At 30.1% G+C, this 22,825-nt stretch overlaps 3 protein-coding genes across 3 annotated transcripts; all 3 read right to left on the bottom strand.

Annotated features, from left to right (window-relative positions):
• Positions 1–1,683: 1,683 nt before the first annotated feature.
• On the bottom strand, positions 1,684–7,532 carry LOC112726691 (GDSL esterase/lipase 5). The gene is made up of 5 exons (XM_025776181.3): positions 7,061–7,532; positions 6,311–6,435; positions 3,608–3,841; positions 2,486–2,741; positions 1,684–2,024 (listed from the first exon to the last, which is right to left on the bottom strand). The coding sequence occupies exons 1-5, from the start codon at positions 7,341–7,343 to the stop codon at positions 1,789–1,791; spliced, it is 1,134 nt and encodes a 377-aa protein (XP_025631966.1). The 5' UTR covers positions 7,344–7,532; the 3' UTR covers positions 1,684–1,788.
• Positions 7,533–9,594: 2,062 nt separating this feature from the next.
• LOC112729621 (uncharacterized mitochondrial protein AtMg00820-like) lies at positions 9,595–11,071 on the bottom strand. Its single transcript, XM_025779790.1, has 2 exons — positions 11,064–11,071; positions 9,595–10,099 (listed from the first exon to the last, which is right to left on the bottom strand). Exons 1-2 carry the CDS (start codon positions 11,069–11,071, stop codon positions 9,595–9,597), a joined length of 513 nt encoding a protein of 170 aa, XP_025635575.1.
• Positions 11,072–18,355: 7,284 nt separating this feature from the next.
• Positions 18,356–21,360, bottom strand: LOC112726690 (ethylene-responsive transcription factor RAP2-12-like). The gene is made up of 3 exons (XM_025776180.3): positions 20,748–21,360; positions 18,717–19,621; positions 18,356–18,625 (listed from the first exon to the last, which is right to left on the bottom strand). Exons 1-2 carry the CDS (start codon positions 21,070–21,072, stop codon positions 18,765–18,767), a joined length of 1,182 nt encoding a protein of 393 aa, XP_025631965.1. The 5' UTR covers positions 21,073–21,360; the 3' UTR covers positions 18,356–18,625; positions 18,717–18,764.
• Positions 21,361–22,825: the final 1,465 nt, after the last annotated feature.

Raw genomic sequence — 22,825 nt, 5'->3', positions numbered from 1 at the left:
TTTCCTGTACATCACTCAAGGAGGTGGGGTGTCTTTTGGATATGGACTGCGAGAAAGGACCTTCCCTAAGTCCATTGACTAACCCCATTATTACTGCTTCGGTGGGTAGGTCTTGAATCTCCAAACATGCTTTGTTGAACCTTTCCATATAGGTTCATAAAGATTCTCCGACCTCCTGTTTTATTCCCAGGAGGCTCGGTGCATGTTTCACTTTGTCTTTCTAGGTTGAGAACCTCATCAAAAACTTCCTCGAGAGGTCTTCAAAACTAGTAACCGACCTCGGGGGGAGGCTATCGAACCACTTCATCGCTGCTTTCGATAGAGTGGTCGGGAAGGCCTTGCATCGTGTAGCGTCGGAAGCGTCAGCTAGGTACATCCGACTTTTGAAGTTGCTCAGGTGATGCTTCGGATCCGTGGTCCCGTCATAGAGGTCCATGTCAGGGCTTTTGAAGTTTCTCGGAACTTTAGCCCTCATGATGTCCTCGCTGAAGGGATCCTCCCCACCTAAGGGTGGTTCTTCTTGTTCATCGCGGGAGTTGCGACTTTTGAGGGAGGATTCCAACTGTAAGAGCTTTCTTTCTAACTCTTTTCGTCATTCCATCTCCTCTTTTAGGCTCTTTTCAGTTTCCTTTTGTCGTTCTCGCTCCTGCTCTAATTGTTCCAGGCGGCTGTGGACTAATCCCATGAGTTCAGTTACATGGGGTGGTCCTTCTTTTTCTGATTCGCGCCCTTCTGAGGAGTTCACCTTCGGATTCTTTACTCCGGAAGTGCCTTCCCTGTGTTGATTATCGATTTCTTGGTGGAGGGTGAGGTCCACATCGTTGTTGCCTGTGTCCAGATTCTCTTGTTCAGAGTCTGTCTCCACATGGCCTTCTTCGTGGGATCTATCTGCCATCGTTGGATGATCTCTCAGGTCCCCGGCAACGGCGCCAATGTTACGATGGGTAACCGAAGATTAATGCGATGGATGGCTTTGGTAGGCCCAACCGTCCGCGGATGGTGGCTTCCGAGCTGGTTTGCGCGTTGGAGCCTCCTTCCGACTTGTGCTCGTGAGTGAATGGGGGGTGGTACCTGCAAAGACACTCCGATGCCTAAGTTAGCAAGGGTGTGAGCAGGTCTAGAGAGTATTGGGCTTAGAGATACCTGAGGGGTGTCAGTGTATTTGTAGTGGTGAGCCAATAATCACCGTTGGAGTAGTGCCATATTTTTAGGGTGTTAACCGTCCCATTATCTTAGGGAGGTTAAGATATGGCTTGATTAAAGTAGTTAGAGAGATTTTAGGGGCAGTTACTCATTTGAATGAGTGCTTATCTGCTAACTATTCTCCGTCCCGACTTCTTGGGAGTAAGTCGGGTTTGACACCGACTTCTAAGTGTGAAGGTTGGTGTTTAGTAAGGCTCAATCCTCTAGACTAAGCCTCTTATTTGGACCTGGGCCTTTATTATTGGGCCAGGGTAGGAACACTAACATTACTCAATTAATTTAATATTGTATATGATCAATTAATGCCTCACTATCATAGTAGTAAATTAAGCTACAATTACATTTTTAGGTAAATTTTTTGGTATCTATAATTTTAATGTCGAAATTTCTTAACTTGCCCTTAATGATAAATTTTAAATATTTAAAAATTATTTACTTTTTAAATTTAATATTAATTTTTTTTAGTAAATTAGGTAGATATATATAAATACCATAGCTTGCACCTACATTTTAATTCATAATTGAAAAATATATTGTGGCAACAAAGGGAAAAACAAGAATGAATTGGAAAACAAAGTATTGGGCTTAGAAGAAATCACTAATAGTGTAAGGCCCAAGAAAGTGAGAGTTAGTTGTGTAAGCCCACATCCTAGTTGCCAATTGTTTATAAGCACTTTCTGTAAGATGGTATGAGTCCCAAAACAAATATTCATTGGGTTTGTCACATAACTCAAAATGCTTATTCCCTCTTTTACCCCCACAACTGTACTCTCCTCTAAATGCTCCACTCCCACAGCATGCTGATTTTCCTTCCTTCAAACCTACATCAAATCAAATACTTAATTAATTAACCAAAAATTTAAATTATTAATTATATTTAATTTTCATCTATTCACAATGTAAAAGTATTTTAATTTATACAGAATTCTAATCATATGTTATATTATCATATATAAATAAAAAACGTATAAAATTTTGATTGACCGAAAATTAAAGGTATGTTTAGTTTTATAGTTTTTGTTTTTTTATTTTTATTTTCAGTCTTTTCTAATTTTAAAATTATGTGAAAAAAAAGAGAAAACATGAGATAAAAACACAAAATATAATTTTATTATTTTTACTATTTTTTAATAAAATTCTAAAAGTAAAATAAAAAATAAAAACGCAAACTAAACACTCGTAAGATTCTTTTTCATAATAAGCACATAACAATTAAACTCTTGAAATCTAAAATTCATAAGGGTAATTCAATCTAAACAATAATTAATTAAGGACTACTAACCATATTTAAAGGGGTGGTTGATCATTTGAGTTACATCAGCATTGAAATCATAGAGAGAATATTTGAAGCCCTTTAGCTGCTTCTCCAATTTAAAGAGAGCCAAAGATAGAGCTTGATTATGTAATTTTGCAAGTGATGAAAGTTGTTGTAAGCAGCTTCCATTTCCATCTGAATTTATTATTCTGATCCCTGGAAGACAACCCAATGGTGGCAAGTTCATGAACACAAACTTTCTAGCCCCTTTCTTATATATTCCCTGCCAATACACCATACCAATATACCATGCATCAGCATTTAATTTATATTTACACTTATTACAAATACTTTTGAATAACCCTAATCATCAATATAATAAGTTAATTAATTAGAAAAGCAAGCAGATTGTCATACTATATGCTGTGATCGACTATGCTACGTATACATTAAAATTAACCGCTAAAGTCAGCCATTATTATAAAATATATATTGGAATATAAGTATGTATTAAAAATAAATTAAATTATATATATTTATAAACAAATATATTAATAATTGATTTTAGTATACGAACGAATAATATTTTTTATGATAATAAAATTAAAGATATATTGTTTGCATATTCCACAACTAGAGTTAACTTAAGAGTAGTGTATTAGGGAAAATGAAAGGAAAGAAATAATTTTTTTTCTCACAAAATTTCTGTATATAATTAAAATTAATTAAAGAATTAAAGCTTTTCTTAACCTTATAATAAAAGACTAAATCTAAACCTTAATTATTTGTAAAAATATTTTCTAAAACTATACAATATTTTTTTTTATCAAGTTGACCTTAATGATGATAATAATATAATAATAGAATAATTATATTATACCCTTTTGTTAACTAGCAACTATTTATCTTATATATAATATTATAATTACAAATAATTATTTTAATATCACTTTTCAATTGAAATTAAATATCTAGACAGTAAATGATTATTATCTAACTCTCATATGAAGAAAATGATTATTAGCCATCACCAACTAAAAAAGTTTATAGGATCCTTATCTTATATTTCTAAGATCCCATTATGTGCCATAATCTAACTCTATATTTGAACATATATATAGAGGGGCCATAATTTAGAACTTTATATACCTTGATAATGGAAGTGATGTTACCAACCACCATGCCAACATATTGTGAGTGAGAGAAAGAATTAAGAACATCAGATTGAGTCAAGAATGGGCTAAGGTAATCGTTGGTTCCAATGCTAAACATGTATACACCTCTTGATAACAACATTTTAGCTTCATAACTTCCTAACTTGTGCTCCAACCATGTTGCTACTTTCTTGAAGTGATCTCTAGCTTGTGTTTTCAGAGGTATTACCTGAAAAATAAAATTAATGTTACAAATTATCAAAGAATTATAATATTAGCTAGTAATTCCTGAAACATATATAATCATTCATTTACGTGTCTCTTTCTATCAGTTTAAATTTTTTAAAAAAGTAATATTATGATATAGTATCAGAATTTTTATGATAAAAAAATTTAGAATTTGATAATTGATAAATTCCAAAAAAAAAAAAAAGAATTTTAGCTTAAGGTTAATGAAAAAAAAATAAAAAATTTAAACAAATTAAAAAAAACTCTTATTTAATGGAACGTATTAGATATGTAATTATTTATGTGGCTTCTCCTATTAATTTAAATTTTTTGGAGAAATAGTATTATTACAGTTCGTAGTTGTCTTTTTTTTTTTTTTACATTTAGTTCCTAATTTCTTTTATTAAGTTGACTGAAATAAAAAATAAAATTTAAAATGAAAACATCAATAATAAAAGTAATAATTATCCTCTAAGAAATAATTCATCAGCTCCACTACTATTTTGATGTGACTATGAAATAGAGACATTTGAGGTTATAAATTACTTGCACAATATATATCAACAATATGTTTGGAAAGAAAATAAAGTAAAGGGAAAAAAAATATGAAATGAGAACTGATGAGATCGTCTTAGTCTTATTTGTTGGCCACATAGAAGAAAAAATAGAGAAAAAGTGTGTAAGCTAAGGTTATATCACTTTCATTTCTAATTATATTTTCCGTGAATTTAATTTTCTAGCACTTTTCCTTAGATTTCGCATCATAAATTGTAAGGTAAGGTTATAACATAATGCAATAATTGATGTATAATTTATGAAAATTTGAACAAAATTGATTTTTGATTTGTGGAGTATGTATATGATTTTTCAGAAAACGTCATAAATGTTCTTCATAAAATTTAAAAAGCAATTATAGTTAATTAGTTATATATCATTTTCATGGAATCGACTTCTATCCATGAAATGACTCCTACCAGATCATTTTTCCACACACACTGTCTATCTTTTGTCTTTGAAATTCTTTCAAAATTATCTCTATCATGCATTTCATTTATAATTTCATGGTCAAATAATTAATTAAATTGATTGGTTGGGCCATGAGTGATTTATTGATTCTGGTCTTGTTTGGTGTCATGGGTCCAATGACTACTTGTGCTTGTACTGCTTCTTGTCTTTGAATCACAGTTGTACTTGATGTTTGACCTATCACTCCACCTTTTTCATGGGCTCTCAACTTTCAGAAAAATTTGTGAACGGAAAAAATATTATTTCTATTAATATTAGAGGCAACTTAGTGGCAACTTGTGATCGATATTAATTAGTGTATTTTATGTCTTTTGATAGAAAGAATACAGAAATATTAACAAGAAATAATTTATTTTTTATTAATTTTTTTAGAATTATTATATTTTTTATTATTAATTTTTTACCAAAATTTTATATAAAAAAATTAAAAGTTAATTAGACTTTCATAATTTATTTTAATTTATCACCAAATAAAAAATAAGAATACTAATTTTTGTGTCTCTATCTTTTGTACCTTATTTTCAGTGTCTTGTCTTATATATTTTCATCACTAAATGTAAGCCTTTGTGCTATTCTATAAATACTAAAGATTTATAAAATATTGTTTTGCAATTTTGTTTTTAAGTTTTATAAGATGGTTTTTGATTTGCGTTTTCTTTAAAAACATTGTATAATTTACTTTTACCATAAAGTGTATTTAACTATTGCAAATAAATAAATAAATAAAAATGGTAGCTTCACATTAATCACATAATTTTTGTTCTTAATATATCCACTAGTGCTATATTCCTTTTTCTTTGCGTGTCTATGTTATGAATACAAATAATAATTCTTTCTCCACCCTAGCTTCTAAAATTGATATTAATCAATTAAGTTAAAGAAGAATATTAGAGAGTCAAGACCAGTAATTAATCATTAATATTTAAAAATATAAATTAAAAATATATTATTAAATTATTAAACTAAAATAATTAAATTAATAACTAAAAGTGTTAATAAAAAATAACAAATTCTACTGGTTTTTGAACTTTTCTTATAAGCTAATTAATCTATAATGTGAACGTGGTTATCTAGCTAGCATTATAGTCATCTATATATGCTTGGCGGCAAAGTAGTGTACGTAGCATATAATTTATAATTTGGTCAATTACTAACAGCTATATCACTAGCTATGTTCATATAAAAACTTGTTCAAAGTTCCATTAATTAAGCTAAGCTTTATACAGTAATAACTAATAACATGTGAATGAAATAGTAGCAGGTGCATTCGGACCAAGGAAAAAGCTCATCATGTTTATTATTGCTTAGCTTCTAAATCGTTTAACAACTCAATAGTTTAGCAATTCCGTGTTGAATTTGTACTTGAATATATATAACTCAGAATTTCTAATAATACAAGAAAAATAATGTTTTTTAAAATAAATATATTTTTGTATATACTTACCGAACCTTCAAAAGTTTCAACAAGAGCACCTGCTCCACCAGACGCAAAGTTCACTCCACCATAGAATTGTGTGTAATTACCAGGTTGTAGAAATGGTGGTATCAATGGCAGGTTCGCATATTCAGCTACAAATAAAAACCAAATAATCATATATTAATTACAAGAATATCGATCCAGATAATAGTAATTAATTTTAATTTGTGCTACACATGATAATAATGAGTACTCTTCTTTATTTTGATTACTCATGATTAATTATAAAAAAAAATATATATATACACTTTACTAAGATCATCGGATTACAACACTTTTGTGGCGATTTTTACAACCGTCACTATTAGCGACGATTTTAACAACGACTTCAAAATTGGTATAAAAAATAGCATATATAATATAAGAAAACTTTTAAATGTACTGGAAATATCAGTGTTTTAGTTGTTTTAACCGTTGATTTCAATTAATATATATTATATATATTTTTTATAATTTAGATCAACGGTTAAAACAACTAAACACCAATATTCCTGATATATTTAAAACTCTTCTTATAATATATAGTATAAAAAAAATTTAAATATTATTAAAATATTTATATTCTAATAATTTTAATTATTAATTTTAATTAACATATATTTTATATAATTAAAATGATTAGTATTCTAAAAATACTTGAAATTTTTTCTCTAATATCAGATACATAAGAGAAAATTAAGATAAGATAAGATATGGAAATGAAAAAATGTTGATTACCTATAAAATCTGAAATCAAGCGACCATCAGAGAATCTGCCAGTGGGGAAGTTGAAGTAGGTTTGACCATAAGGAAAGAAATTAGCTTGATCATATGGTGTTGTGTTTATGTAATTGTTGTTCCCTGCATCTAAGAATGAATCCCCAAATATGAACAACCCAATCACATGCTTCCTATTATGATTGATACTTCTTCCAAGGGTTGGAGAGAAGAAAAGAGTTAGAGACAACAAAAAAAGCAGGGAGAAGATACAGCTTCCTATGTTTGCCATCATCAACTTCATTCATTATCACTCAATTAATAACAAACATTTATACATGTGTATGTGTGTGAAGACAATTAATTAATTAACATATATATATTATATGCTATTTTGGACTAGTCAACAGCATTTTAATTGGAGGATATGTTACTTCATGATTCCATATATAATAATGATGTGAATGAAATCATCACAATTAAGGACATGAATAAAGAATACTTGAGATGCGTCTTTATTAATTTTTTAAACCTATATATTAAGATTTAATCTGGTTATAAATATAATCATTTTTATTCATTTATATTTATTTTATTAATTTAATTTTCTTTTTAAAAAATTCATTACATAAAAATAGCATCAAAACTTGCTTCTATAACTTAAAAATCTAATATTTGATTATTGTTGACCTTAATTAAAAAAATAAGAATTTAAACATACAACAAATAAAAAAAATGTCTAAATACAAAATTCACACAAACTTAAAAAGGATATTTGCATATAAAAATATGTTAGAGATATAATTATTCATACTTTTTATTAGATTACGCTTTTGAGAAAAATAATTTTACAATAAAAATGTTTTGAGACATTTTTTCTAATTAAGTCTAATTAAGTCTTAGAAATATCAAATATATATATATATATATTTTATACTCTAATTAAGTCTTAGAAATATCAAATATATATATATATATATATATATATATATATATATATAAAAGGGCATTTTAAAAAAAAAATATATGAAATTGCACGATTAGAGAGATTTAAGCTTTTATCGATCTTTGTCAGATGAGTTTGAGGATGAAGAGTAAAGAACTTGGAAAAAGAAGTAAAAGAGAGATGAACAAAGGGGAAGGAACAAAATAAAGAAGCTGTTGGTAAATTGAAATTATTAATCAGAGAAAGAGAAAATTAGAAAAAATAAGAAAGAAGAAATTTGGTGAAGATGAAAGTTGTTATTCATTTATTATCATTTTTGTATTATATGCTTATCTTTATATAATTATACAAGAGATGCAGTTCTAATAGATAGTACCACATTGAGCTAATTAACTAACTAATTTAATATGTCTAATTTTGTCAACTGACAACTCTAACTAACTAATGCTAACAGCAGCAATTGACTAACTAATAAGTTTAGCTCCCTAAATCTATTGACTCAAGTTATAGCCTCCCTCAAACTAAGACTATGAATGTCCAGAAGGCCTAGTTTAAAAATGTTACGTGAGAAAGGTCCAGGTGCTAAGGCTTTGGTCAAGAAGTTAGCCAACTGGTTTGACAAGGAAATTGGCATGAGGTGTGTGAGGCTTGAGAGGTGTTGGTTTCAAAGTATGGCAATCAATCTCGATGTGCTTATTTCTCTTGTGGAAGATAGGATTAGTGACAATGTGGATAGCTGATCTATTATCTCAGAAAAGTGTGTTGGGCTTTGTTAGCGGTATGCCAAAATCATGCATGATGTAGGATAACCATTGAGTTTTGCATGTTGCAAGTGCCAAAGCTCGATACTCAACTTTCGAAGATGATCTTGCAATAGTATTATGTTTCTTGCTTTTCCAACCGATGAGTGATTTTTTAAGGTAAAAGCAATGGTTAGTGATGAATTTTTTAGAATATGCACATGTTGCCCAGTTTGCATCTAAGAACCCTATGATAGCTTAAGTTCGTTTTCAGCTAAGAAGAACAGACCAACTGAGGGACATCCTTTCAAATACCGCAGTACCCTGTGAGTAGCTTGCAAGTGTACATCTATTGGACAATCGATAAACTGACTTGTGTTGGTTAGATACAAGAGCCTACCAACTAGTTGTCTACATTGAGTTTGATCTTCCAATGCAATGCCGCTCTCCCTTGATAATTTTGATGCACAAGTGTAATCCATTGGAGTGCTAATCGGTTTGCCCTCTAAGAAGCCAAAATCTTTGAGAATGTCTAGGGCATACTTGCATTGACAAAGATGAATCCCTTTTGATGAGTGAGCCATCTCCATGCCTAAAAAGTACTTCAAGTCCCCCCAAATCTTAATTTTGAATTTTTTATTAAGTAGATTCTTCATTGAATCAATTTCAGCAAAATCATTGTCTGTCAAAACCAAATCATCCACATAAACCATGATGATTGTAACCCCCCCTCCCCCCGCGCTGTGATTTTGGTGTATAGAGAATGAACCGATTCTGATTTAGAGGAACCAACTGAGCTCAACGTTTCAGTCAATTTTAAATTCCATCGCCTACTATCTTGCCATAGGCCATAGAGTAATTTATGCAGTTTACACACTGAGGTTGCTGCCAATTAAGATTGTTGCAGCCTTGGTGGAAGTTGCATAGACCTCTTCATGTAGATCTTCATGTAGAAAAGCAGTATTCACATCTAACTGCTTGATATGCCATTGCTTTGCAGCCGTCAAGGCTATAACCACTCTCAAAGTTGACATTCGAACCACTGGGCTGATTGTGAAGTCTACACTTTCGATTTGTGTAAAATCCTTGTCCACCAACCTGGCTTTGTATTTTTTGATAGTTCCATCAGGAAGGAATTTAATCCTGAATACCCACTTGCAGCCTATGGCTCTCTTGCCATGAGAAAATATTGTGATTTGCCAAGTTTGATTCTTCTTCAGAGCCTCAAGTTCGCTTTGTATAACTTCTCTCCAGCAAGGATGAGCAACAGCTTCCTCATAGTTACTAGGTACAATATTTGTAGCAACAGCTAAAGAAAAAGCTTTGTGTTTTGGACTGAGTGCATTATAAGAAATTTGCTGCGAAATAGGATACCTACAAAGAGGATTAGTGGAACTAGAAACCGAATTGTTCACTTTACCATGATAGTCCTTGAGATAGGTTGGCAACTTTTTAATTCGTGTGGAATTTCTGAGTTCAAGTGGTTGGGAATTTTGATGTGATGAATTAAACTATGATTTTGTGGTTCTTCAATAATGTGTACTAAATGTGCAGGTTCATTAATCGTGTAATCAACAAATTTAGAATTCGAAGTTAGTGGTGTTAAAAAATTTTGATGGTTTTGGTGATGTGCAAGTGGAACATGAGTTTGAGGCATGTGTAATTGGTGCAGACTGGGAGTAAACGAGTCAGTGTAGTGAGAATCATAGGTGAATGGATCAAAATTACAAGGTTGGTTGGTATGTATTTGCTGTGAAATTTCAGTGCGATTGTGCAGATCATAATCGTGTGTAGAATATGAAAAATGACTTTCATAGAAAATAATATCTCTAGATGTAAAAATTCTTCTGGTTTTTAGGTCAATGAGTGTGAATTCTTTTGTTCCTTCTTCAAATCCAAGGAAAGCACATCTCTGTACTCTTGGGTCCAGTTTAATTCTTCTATTTGTATAAGAGTTGATCATCGGGCAAGACACCAAAAAACTTTCAAATTAGACATATCAGAGATGTGATTGAAAAAAAGTTCAAAAGGTGATTTGTCATTGAGAAACAGGGGCTTGCTGGATCTTGCATCGAATTTACAATTGCAGAAATTTGACTCAAAAAATTTGCAATTGATTGTGCATCCATAGGAGCAGCGGGATTTGATTGATTAGTGGGCATCGTCAATTGAAAAATTGGTGTAGATTCAAGAAATGATTAAAGAATTAGGTATAACAGCTTCAAAATGAAAAGCAAGCAAAAGAGGAAGGTAATCGATAAATTTGGTTTGATTTCAGATTCAGATCTTTTATCTTTGGTCTCGTTGATCGGAGCTGCGATCTCTCCTCTATGCTTACCGCACCATGTGAATTGCACGGTTGGAGAGATTTAGGCTCTCATCAATCTCTGTCAGGTGAGTCCGAGAATAAAGAGTAAAGAACTTGGAGAAGGAAGTAAGAAAGAGATGAACAAAGAGAAAGGAGCAAAATGAAGAAGCTGTTGATAAATTCGAATTGTCAATCAGATAATTAGAGAAGATGAGAAAAAGAAAATTTGGTGAAGATGAAAGTTGTTATTCATTCATCATCATTTTTACATTACATGCTTATCATTATATAATTACACAAGAGCTGTAGTTCTAACAAACGAAACCACATTAAATTAATTTACTAACTAATTAATAACTTAATCTATCTAATTAACTTTATCAACTGACAACTCTAACTAATTAATGCTATCAGCAGCAATTGACTAACTAATAAGTTCAACTCCCTAAATCTATTGACTCAGGTGACAATATACATCAAGATCCTCTTGATCTCATTATATATAAGTAGATAATTCCTATTATATTTATTATATTAATAAATATAATAAATATAATAGGAACTTTTCTTTGGCTGGTGTGGAATTGGCAGGGCCCGGAGCGTGTTAGAACCTTTCTTTGGCTGGTAACCCACAATGCTATTCTTACGAACTCAGAGAGAAGGTGAAGACACTTGACTAATGATGATTCTTGCCCAAGGTGCTGGTGCCATGAAAAATCAGCCATTCATGTGCTTCGAGACTGCCCCTATGCTATGAGCATCTGGAAAATCCTTATCCCCCCTAACGGAAGGAGCTCCTTTTTCAATACCGAGCTCAATGAGTGGTTACTTCAAAGCCTAACGGCCAATAATAACTGGAATTGGCTGTTTGGTGTTGCGATGTTGTCTATATGGTACTTCCGAAATAAGCTTGTTTTTAATGGAGAAGCGGTTCATGTCACCACGGCCATTAACCAGATTAGAGCTCGATCGGAGGAGTTCTTCATAATTTCTAGAAGCAAATTAAAACCACATAATACCCAAGCTGTCGGTGAATCTCTTATACGCTGGTCTCGCCCTGAGGAGGGGTGTGTCAAAGTTAACGTTGACGGTTCCTGGTTTGGTCATACAAATAATGCAGCTTGTGGCGGTGTCTTCAGAGACTCGGATGGGAGATTCTTAAAAGGATTCTCCTGTAACCTGGGGAACTGCTCTATTATGCATGCGGAATTATGGGCAGTTATCCATGGGCTGAATATTGCTACTACTAATGGCTACCAGTATCTTGTTGTTGAATCCGACTCCGCTGAGGCCATTAACTTCATCAATCGCGGATGCTACCCCACTCACCCCTGTGCTCCACTAGTCCAGGATATCCGTGTCTTGGCAGCTAGAATCCATAAAGTCGCTTGGCTACATTCCCTCCATGAAGCAAATTCTGTGACGGATCTCCTTGCTAAGAAGGGATATGAACTCCCTATGGGGCTGCACCTGTTTGATCAAGCCCCCCTATTATTAGCTATGCGCTACTTTGTGACTGTTTCGAGACCCTCAGGTTAAGGGAGTCTTGAGTTTTTTGAGTTTTTTGTTTCTGCTTTGCTGCTTGTTTTGTTTCCTATCTTTGGGTCCTTGACCCCTTAGTTCACCAAAAAAATTTTATTATATTAATAAACAATAATGTGTCTATTAATTTAAACTCTTTAATTTATTAAATATGCACCATAAATAATAAATATGTATGTAATTAGTTAAGATGGTAAACATCTTATATTATAGCTAAAGGATCTCGAGTTCAAATTTTAAAAGTTGCATGCCAAAAAAAATATGAATATACGTATATAACAAAAGAAATTTTAAGAACAAAAACTTGTCTACTAAATTTCTCCATATTCCCATTGTATACATTAGATTAGAAATAGTAGTCAAATATAAGTTATATATAATAGATATAAAATAAACAAATAAAAAAAATTAACATTATAGCATTAAAAACATTGACTAAGATTATTATGCCACTAAACACCAATTATCTAGCTAATTGATAATTAATATACATATTATTCTAGCAAATAAACTATGCTTTAAAGAACAAAAAAACAAATGTGAATATAGTGGATAAAAACTCCATGCTTCAAAACTCAGCAAAACAAAATGCATTGCACCAAAATAGTAGTGAATGTCAAATATGAGACCCTTTAGTACAAGGCAATGATGTACACTAATACTGCCATATGTGTAATTTAAAAGTTCGAGAATTCATTGATGATAATAATGTCACCGACCACATATATGTAGTGTGGCCCCCTGCCTAAAAATGCGGATGAAAATTTTGTTGTGATACTTTTTGGATCAAAGATAAACTTTGCCCGGTTGAATTTTAATTTTAACTCTTAAATTTTATGAGTATTTATGATATCGAGAAAATAAGAATAAATTATTATTTATACCATGAAAGATTCAGACAATTATAATTACGGAAGATGATTTTTGTATGTCAAAAGTATTTAGACGTTGGTTACGCAATTAGTCTGTTAGAGTACTTTTGGCACACATAAGCCATCTTCTGTGGTTACAATTGTCGTTTTATTCTTTCATGAGTACAAATGGTAATTTATTCGAGAAAATAATAAGTTCTATTCTAAAAGAAAATGCATTATATTTGTGTAGTTTTAAAAATAAAAAATTTTAAATTTATCTTTATTTTTGTTGAAATTTTTTATAATTAAATATTACGTCTCTTCTCGATCTATACTTTAACATAAAAGAGATGTATTTTCTTTTTTTTTTTTGGATATAAATTAATGTTTTTTATGTGGCATGTGAGTGTCGTTTAACTATTTTTATGAATTCAAATGCTTTTTTCAGTTAAAAAAAATATTTACATCCTTTAATACAATAGTTAAAATATAAGTATGATATTTCAGCAGGGAACAATTATGCTTGAATTGATGGAAGATAATCAAGTGAAATGGAATGAGATTTAATAAAAGATAAATAATGGAGTCTAAAAAAACAGTAAAACTATTATGTTACTTTATTGTTTAATACAATGACCTTTCAGTCTAAAAAGCTTTAATACAAAACTGGTTTTAAGCAAAGTTTATTTTCTGTGAAATAAACATTTTAAAATGGTAATTATTCAAAGTGCTGTTACCCTGATATATAGGGCTAAATAAATGATATTTGTATCAATTTAAATAAATATTAAATTGTTGAATAGCTTTTTATTCGTGTAATTTTTCAAAAGGCTATTCGTTAGATTATAAATTTATGTGTTATGAATCATCTTTAAAAAAACTTAATATCAGTCCAAAATTATTGACTATACATTTTATATACTTCAAAATTATGATAATGTATTTATTCAAAAAAATATAAATAAAAGATTTTTGAAATTAAATTACATATTTAATTTTCATTATATATTATTGTAATTTAATAGAAATGAAGAATAGTAGAACTGTTTATATATCATACTATCTTTAGATATATCTCTATCTCAATTCTCAAGTCAAAAACAACATAAAAGAGGATGTGAAAGTGTATGTAAACATGAACGTGTGTAAATAGAGAGTGGGGTATTGCCTTAATTTGTGACCTGACACAGACGGCAATCACGAGTCTCAATCAATTGTATTATTATTTAATAGAATACAGTATCGTTTTTACCTTCCACGTTTGAGGTAAATTTTATTTGTGTTTTTAATATTTAAATTATTTTATTTGTATTCGTAATGTTTGTAAAAGTGATTTAATATTATCCTGACGTCAATTACATATCATGAGCTTTAGTTAGAGTTTTAAAAATCTCTTCTTGAAGTTAAAATACAACAAATATCCGGAAAACTGGGATAGAACTGATGATCCACTTCAAAAAATAGCTCTTCAAAAGTTAAAACTAATTACTGTAACATTTACATAATTCAATTTTCTAAAGACATAAGACTCTGTTTGGTTGATGTATTAGATGAGACATAAACATAAATACATAAACATTAAAGACATAAATACAAAATATTTATGTCTATGTATTGTGTTTGGTAAAAAAAAAAGAACAAGACACATAAATATTTTGAAAAGACTAAATTATTATCCTTCATTTAAAAAAGATTTGGAAAGATAGTAGGACAAATTTTGAAAATTTAAAAATTGAATGAGTAAAAGAATAAAAAATTAGTGGCTCACAAGTTGTGTCTGAGTGTCTCACCAAATTGGAGGTACACAAATTTAGTGTCTCCGTATCCTCTGTGTCTTTTGAAAATTTATGTCTCACCAAACCAAAAAGTAGACATGTATGACCGTGTGGACATTAACCAAACGCTGTGTAATTGAACCTAAGCACAAATAATAGGTACAATATTGAAATCGAATACATCTAAGTGAGACCTAATTAAAAATAAATATATCCAAGTGAGAATAATTAAAAAATATAATCTAATCTGTTAATATAATTAACGGCAGGATAACATTAAATCACTTTTATAAATATTAAAAACACAAATAAAACGATTTAAACATTAAGAATATAAATAGAACTTACTCCAAATATTAAAAACAAAAACGATACTTTATTCTATTTAATATTTGTTCGTATTCTAAGTTATGAAGTGCAAATGCAGCACATGAACTTGATTATTCTCCCAAAGCACACACTATATGGATGCTGCACAATAATCCCTAAACACAACCCATGCCATTCTGATTTCTATGCGTAAAAAAAACTAACCTAATTATAATGGAAGAGACAACATTTTCCAATTTCTAATTTCTATACTTTAACCTAACCTACATCTATACTCCATGATTATAATCTGGATTTAAAGCAAGCCAAAACTTTTTTTTTCGCTATAATAAATTCATTGATTACCATCAAAATTATTGTCGAATCATTATAAAATTCGATGATAAATTTATTACTGCAAAAATTATCGTCACATGTATAATAACTAGAATCTCCATTTAACTCTTAAAATCTTTCGATATTACAATTTTAAATGAATCAATCAATTTTACAAAATTTGTACTAAATTTGACGATATTTACTTTTTCGATTTCACTTAACTTTTCAATTTTCTCTACACACATCAAATCTGATAAGAAAAATCTTGTCGATAAAATAATTATTATTGAAATTAAAAAATTTAATGTTAATTATCATTAAAAAATCTGACAATAAATATATTTAAGACAGACAAATATAAAAAATTATTTCCAACAAAAAAAAAATCTAACGATAATTTTGGCATCAGTTTAATTTTTCCTGCCATCTATCAAGGTCGAATATTTTCGATTCTAAATTTAATAGTAATAAATGTGCATAATTATTATTTAAAAATTAAATTTAAAAGTTACCATCAGATATTTTTTCTCCAATAAAAGTAATAACTAATAAACACCAATTTTGTTTTAAATGCATATATATACTCTAAGAAAATAGCAATGGTATTTTTTTGTCACTAAAGTTAATTATAAAATTTTAATTAACATAGTTTCCTGCTAAATGTAATAATTTAATTTTAATTAACATAGTTTGGATTTTCGTTAATAATAATAATATAACCGATTATTCAGAATGCTAAATTATAGATTTGACAATCTAAAAATTTTCTCATGAAGACGTGGCACTTTTTTCTTTGTCAGAATTATAATATAACACTTAATTATTAGTAATTTGATTAGTTTCCCACAGGACCTTGTCACATGCAACCCATAGCCCAAGCAAATGGCTCCCACATGATAGGGTAAATATTGTTCAAAAAATGTTGTGGTGATTTTTCCACAGTAGTAAACTAATAATCACTCGATAATATAACAAAACAAAGGTTGAACTTTTTTATTTTCTAACTTTTTGTCTTTATTGAAAAAGGAGATTAGTATTTCACTTTTCTTTTGTTATTTGCTATATGCTCACTTTTTTTTATTTTGAAATAACACAATTATTGGATTACGTCTAAGAAAATTAAAAAAATTGTATTTATATTAAAAATTATATAAACGCACTAAAAATTAATAACTAAATCACTCATTATATATTTATGTAAATATATGTATTATTTTATTTATTTTTAATATTTATTCTAATTTTAATGGTTTATTTTGTATGTAAGACTAAGATAATTAATATTTACACATACATCACATAAGTGCCTAGTGTATTGGCAATAATTATAGATTTGGAAGGTTATCAAATATACCGGGAACATCGGTGTTCCAATTGTTTTAACCGTTGATTTGAATTGTAAAAAATATATATAATATATATTAATTAAAATTAACGGTTAAAACAACTGAAATATCGGTGTTCCTCGATACACCTGATAATTTTCCTATAGATTTATAGGGTACCTCTAGATGGAAATCTCAAATTCTCAATCACTCCACTGTTCTGGTTACCTAACAATAGTATTGGGATAATTTAGTTACCTAAAAATCTATCACTGCATACACTTTAATCATAGAGAAAAAGGAGAAAGAAAATGAAAATGTTGTCATCTTATTTTGTTTGTACTTTGTAATAACCTTTTTGGAGAAATAAAAAAGAATGAAAAATGTAAAATTATATCTCTTTGAGATTCGAATCTACACCCTTTTAATTGAGTATGAAAATACTATGCCATTTAAGTTATAACTCATTAGCATAAAATGTCAAATTATATCTCTTGCAACAATTGAATGTTAAGTTAAAATAATAAAAAATAAAAAAGTAAAAATAACACGTGAACTTCTAAGATAAAAATTTACGTACAATAATTAAAAAATTATTAATTAAAAAATTATTAATTTTTAACTATTAATTTCACATAAAAATATTTATGCCTAAATTTACATAGACTTCTAGACATGCCTAATATGCTTCTCATATGCCTAAATTTACATAGACTTCTAGACATGCCTAATATGCTTCTCACATGAGTGTAAAACAAAACCTACATATATTTAAGTAAGAGTTTTAAGTGTACCTGAAACACCAGTATTTCAGTTATTTTAACCGTTAAAAACACCGGTATTCCGATATACTTAAAAGTTTTCCTATATTTAATACTCATGTAAGAAGGTATTATTTGGAACATATTTTGTAGAAAAAAAATGAAATAAAGGGGGCAAAATATCTGTTACAAATCCTTCTAAACTTCAATTTTAATTTTTTTTTTTTTTTTAATGGAGAATGATATCTAAACTCTTCAACAAAGCAAAAAGATGCAATCCAAATCATTTGGCTTCAAAAGCACAAGATTCCATCCATCAATGAATCTAGAGAGATTACTACAAGCACAAGGCAAAACCATCCAATGAAATAGGAAATAGCCCACCAAAATTTAAGGGTGAAAACCAAGAGCCATATATAATCCAAACAAATTAATCAAACAATTTATATCAGTCAAGATTGTATCATCACATATCATCATATATGAAATATATGAAATCCATATGAACATTAAACTTAAAAATCTCCCAAACATAAGGTTTTTTGATAAGATAGAAAAAAGTAACCTAAATTACATATAAATATAAAAGTCCTATACTGCATATTATAGCCACAAGATACTCAATTCCACACACTTGAGCCGGTTGCTTCTTCCAACTTCATCACCAACTCAAACTATCATATATTCCTGAATCCAAAACACAAAATAATTAACACTTAGATGAGAACATGAAAGGGTGAAACTTACACAACACGGAAGCCGAATAAAAACTACTCACCTGTCGCCTTATTTACATAAACCGAGGGAGATCGATGAGTTAGGTTTCTCAGAAGACTCCGCCTCCCACGGAAGGGAGGTCATCGAAGCTCCAAAGGTTCATTGGGTTTCCGACATCCTGTGTTGAGTCCACACCAAGGAAGGATTCCAATGAAGTATCGTTCCAGCTTGCATCGAGGTAAGGAGTGTCGAAGAACTTTAGCTGTGATTCCATATCTGCAAGCTCCTCGGATAGTGTCTTTACAGAGTCAGCTTGAGTGTTGTTAGGCTGCACCATGTTTTTCTCTTGTTTAGCCGCACCCTGCACTTCCACGGGAGCCGAGAGCATGGATGATATCTCGGGAGTCTTCGGGCCCTGCTCGCCCCATGAAAGGTCGGAATACTCAAATGAATTGCTCGAGTGTTCCGAAGTGAAATAAGCAGCCACATCATCAGATGCATTTAAAAGTCCATTTCCGGGGAATGACTCCATGTTAGCATATTGGTTAATCAGAGGCTTCTGTTCCACCTGATCCAAATGAGAGTATAAGTCCCCGAGTTCGTTACCAAAGTCAAACATCTGGTTGTTCAGTTTGGGCTTAGCACAGTTCATTTTCTCCTTGGGGAGCTGCATTTCGGGATGTGGCTTGAACCTCTTTGAGGATGCAGCCGGAACCTCCTCAGGGAAGTTCACCTTGGCTTTCTTGCCACGGATCCTCCTTGCTTCAGCATCATAAGCCCTTGCGGCTTCTTCAGCAGTGCTGAATGTCCCAAGCCAGACACGAACACCTTTTCTCGGGTCGCGGATCTCAGCCGCCCATTTCCCCCATGGACGCTGACGGATTCCCCGAAACTGGTTCTTCCTCTTTCTCTTAGCAGATTTCTCAACCTCTCCACTTGGCTCCATGGATTTCACAGCAGCAGGTCCTTCAATATAAAATCAGCAAATCATTAATAGAAGATCTAATTGGCCATATAACTTAGGAAAAGCTACTAGTTACCAAATTATCAATTTAGCATTACAACAACAAAATGGAAATTGCAATTACACATTATCAAGATACATTAAATTAAATATCAATCATCAAATTTCAATATCCAGAATTATTTATTGGGTCCATCACACCTTATCATCAATGAATAACAATATTCAATTTAATATCAAATAGATTATATATATCTATATATCAAGATTCTCCCATATTAAAGCAAACGGGTTCCATTATTACATTAGATTGATCACTTAGAAGCACAATTTTCAAACACACGATCTGTATCAAAAGCACATGGAGTGAGTTGCAGTAAAATTATCAACCAAAGCCATAGGAAGGAATAGCTACATAAAAATTCGTTTTTTTTTCTTTTTTTTTTAAATAAATAAACCAAATCTTGTTAATTGGAACCGCTAAATATTAAACCCTCATAAAAAAATTTTAAAAAATAGGGACAAAATTCAGTTTCTGGATAATCAATTAAAGCTAGCTCCAATTGGATCTACCCAATCATGAATCATCCCAATTCTAAAAACCACTGATTAGACACAGGACCAGAAAAGAGTAAATAAAAAAAAACTTATACCCCCTCATTTTTTTCATCATCCAGAAATAAAAAAAATAATAATATCTAAACAGAACGGCAAACATGCAATAAAGCAAAAAAAAAAAAGGTAAAAAAAAACTTCAAAAGGCTGACAAGATCTAAAAAAATTGAATAAAATTTCTTGTGCAGTGGATAATCATCTCCATAAACAAAAACAATCCCATCAAAACTACAAACAAAAAACCAGTAAAAAAACACTCACGCACACCACAGGCAAACAAAATTTTGATCTTAAAAAGGAAACTAATTTTCAACAAAACAAGCCTTAATTTCTTGAGCAACAGCAAAAAACACTAAAAAGACACGATTTTTCAGCGAAACAAACAAATGCATGTGATAACTAAAACCAAAATCAAATCCCAAACATATTAGAGGCACAGAAATAAGCTATTTATAGAAAGGAGTAAAAAAAAAAAAAAGAATTGATTATGAGATTACAAAGAGAGTAATATACCACGAGCTTTGAGCTGAGGCTTTGCGGTTTTGGTTGAACCGAATGATCCAAAACCCTTGACAGAACCACCGCCAACGACATCATCAACATCATAATCCTCGTCCTCGTCGATGTCAGAGTCATCCTTAAACTCTCTGAAATCAGCCTCAAAGTCATCATCAACCGCCACCACACCGGCGCCGGCACCGCCCCTCCTCTTGCCGGACTTGCTCACTGGCTTCCTCAGGTTTGGCCACAGGATGTCCGCCGTAACCCGCCGTGAACGCGACGCCGCGGCGGCGGAACCGCCGGGAATGAAGTCGGAGATAATAGCACCTCCACACATGTCTCTTTAGCTAGAACTAAGCAGAAAAAGGATGAGGTTTGGTTTGTTCTGGAAAAGGATTAGACTTTCAGATACCCAATTGGATGAAGAAAAGAGCGTAATGGAAAAGTTTTGTTTTTGTGTTGGTTGAAAATGTGTGAATAAGAAATGAACGAAATGAAATGGTGTTGTTTGTTGTAACAGGGTTTTTATATGGTTTTCTCAGTTTGGTGAGATCAGACACTGATGGGGTTTTTTCAATTGATTAATGAAATTGAGTAGGCTGATTTTACCATTTTGCCCTTGGTCAAAGTGTGAATTTATTATGGGAGGGTTTTAAATAGGTCTAAAGTGGATTATGAAAAGAGAAATTATATTACAAGTCATAGTTCATCTTTTTAGTTGTTATTTTTTTAATATTTAAATAAATAAAAATTAAAAAATATATGATATTTTTTAAAAACATAAAAAATATAAAGAATTTACATAATAATAATAGTTAAAAATAGCGATTTATATTCAATTGTTTTTATCTAAATTTAATAGGTGAAAATCGTTATATAATTTAAAAAGTTCTTGAGGTTCAATAATTTTTAGTATTTTTTGTTATTATTTAAACATCATAAATATTAAATTATTTTTATCAAATAAATTTTATTAATTTATATATGTAAATTTTAAAAAATATAAGTACAAAATATATTGATTCATGTGTGTAAAATTCTGATAAATATAAGTGTAAACTATATATTTTTTATACAAAATTTTTATAAATACGAGTACAAATTATTGATAGCTAAATACTAATAAAAAGTAATAATATTTATTGATCATATAATATTGCTTTATTTGACCAAATTATCATTGAACGATTTTTAATTATAACTTCACATAAAAATTATTATATATTAATTTTTATTATTATTGAATAATTTATATATTTAACATAAAATTTGTTTACATATTATGTACTATTTTTATATAAAGAATATTACATATAAGGCTTCTTTTAAAATTGCAAATCTAAAGAATAGAAAAAGAAAATCTTATTTTCAAAACATAATTATAAAAAAGTGAGTCAAAATTCCAAGCTTTATTAATGTCACCAAAAAAAAAATATGTCTCCTTCGTCCATTTTGTCATTAGAAAACAATATATGTTAATCTTTTTCTATTCAAAACTGAATATTTTGAGAATTAAAATATATAACATCTTACATATGATAGTTACTATGAACCGAGAAAGACTAGGACAGTAATTTAACCATCAAGTTTACAGTTCAGTGGATTGGCCAGGTTAGTATGCTACCATGTGCATGTATTACACGTGCATTACTCCTTCTATTTTTCTCTATGCACGTGCCAGAAAAATTACATATATTTAAGGTGTTTGCTAAAGAATTCAATTCGGACAAATAGTTTGCATAAATTGTTCAGAAAATATAATTTTATATTCAATTAATTATATTCCATGTACCAATAAAGTCAAATAATTTATAGTTTATTATTATTTTGTATATAATTTATTTCGTGATCTTTATATTAGTCATATCATTATAAATATCCATATTAGTAATACAATATTTAATTATTAATTGAAATTTAAATAATAATATCTCAAATTAAATTCTTTATTTCCATGTCTATATAATAATTCTAGAACTTTTAAATTTTATAATATAAATTTTATTTGTGTAACCATGATTATCAAACTTGCAATAAATTTTAGGTGACTTTGACATGTATTTGTAAATATCTTTTACTAAAATGGTTCC

This window comes from Arachis hypogaea, chromosome 12 (genome assembly GCF_003086295.3).
Source record: "Arachis hypogaea cultivar Tifrunner chromosome 12, arahy.Tifrunner.gnm2.J5K5, whole genome shotgun sequence".
Classification (NCBI taxonomy): Eukaryota; Viridiplantae; Streptophyta; class Magnoliopsida; order Fabales; family Fabaceae; genus Arachis; species Arachis hypogaea.
Note: the sequence above shows the minus strand (reverse complement) of the source record. Positions and strands in the feature narration are given on the sequence as shown.

What these genes read in the sequence shown, in the direction of transcription:
- LOC112726691 (XM_025776181.3), bottom strand. Translation starts at nt 7,343, where the DNA reads ATGAAGTTGATGATGGCAAACATAGGAAGCTGTATCTTCTCCCTGCTT. An exon ending in ACATCACTTCCATTATCAAG is followed by an intron (nt 2,742 to 3,607) that starts GTATATAAAGTT and finishes GTGTATTGGCAG; the next exon opens with GGAATATATAAGAAAGGGGC. An exon ending in CAACCACCCCTTTAAATATG is followed by an intron (nt 2,025 to 2,485) that starts GTTAGTAGTCCT and finishes GATTTGATGTAG; the next exon opens with GTTTGAAGGAAGGAAAATCA.
- LOC112726690 (XM_025776180.3), bottom strand. Translation starts at nt 21,072, where the DNA reads ATGTGTGGAGGTGCTATTATCTCCGACTTCATTCCCGGCGGTTCCGCC. An exon ending in GCCTCAGCTCAAAGCTCGTG is followed by an intron (nt 19,622 to 20,747) that starts GTATATTACTCT and finishes TTTATATTGAAG; the next exon opens with GACCTGCTGCTGTGAAATCC.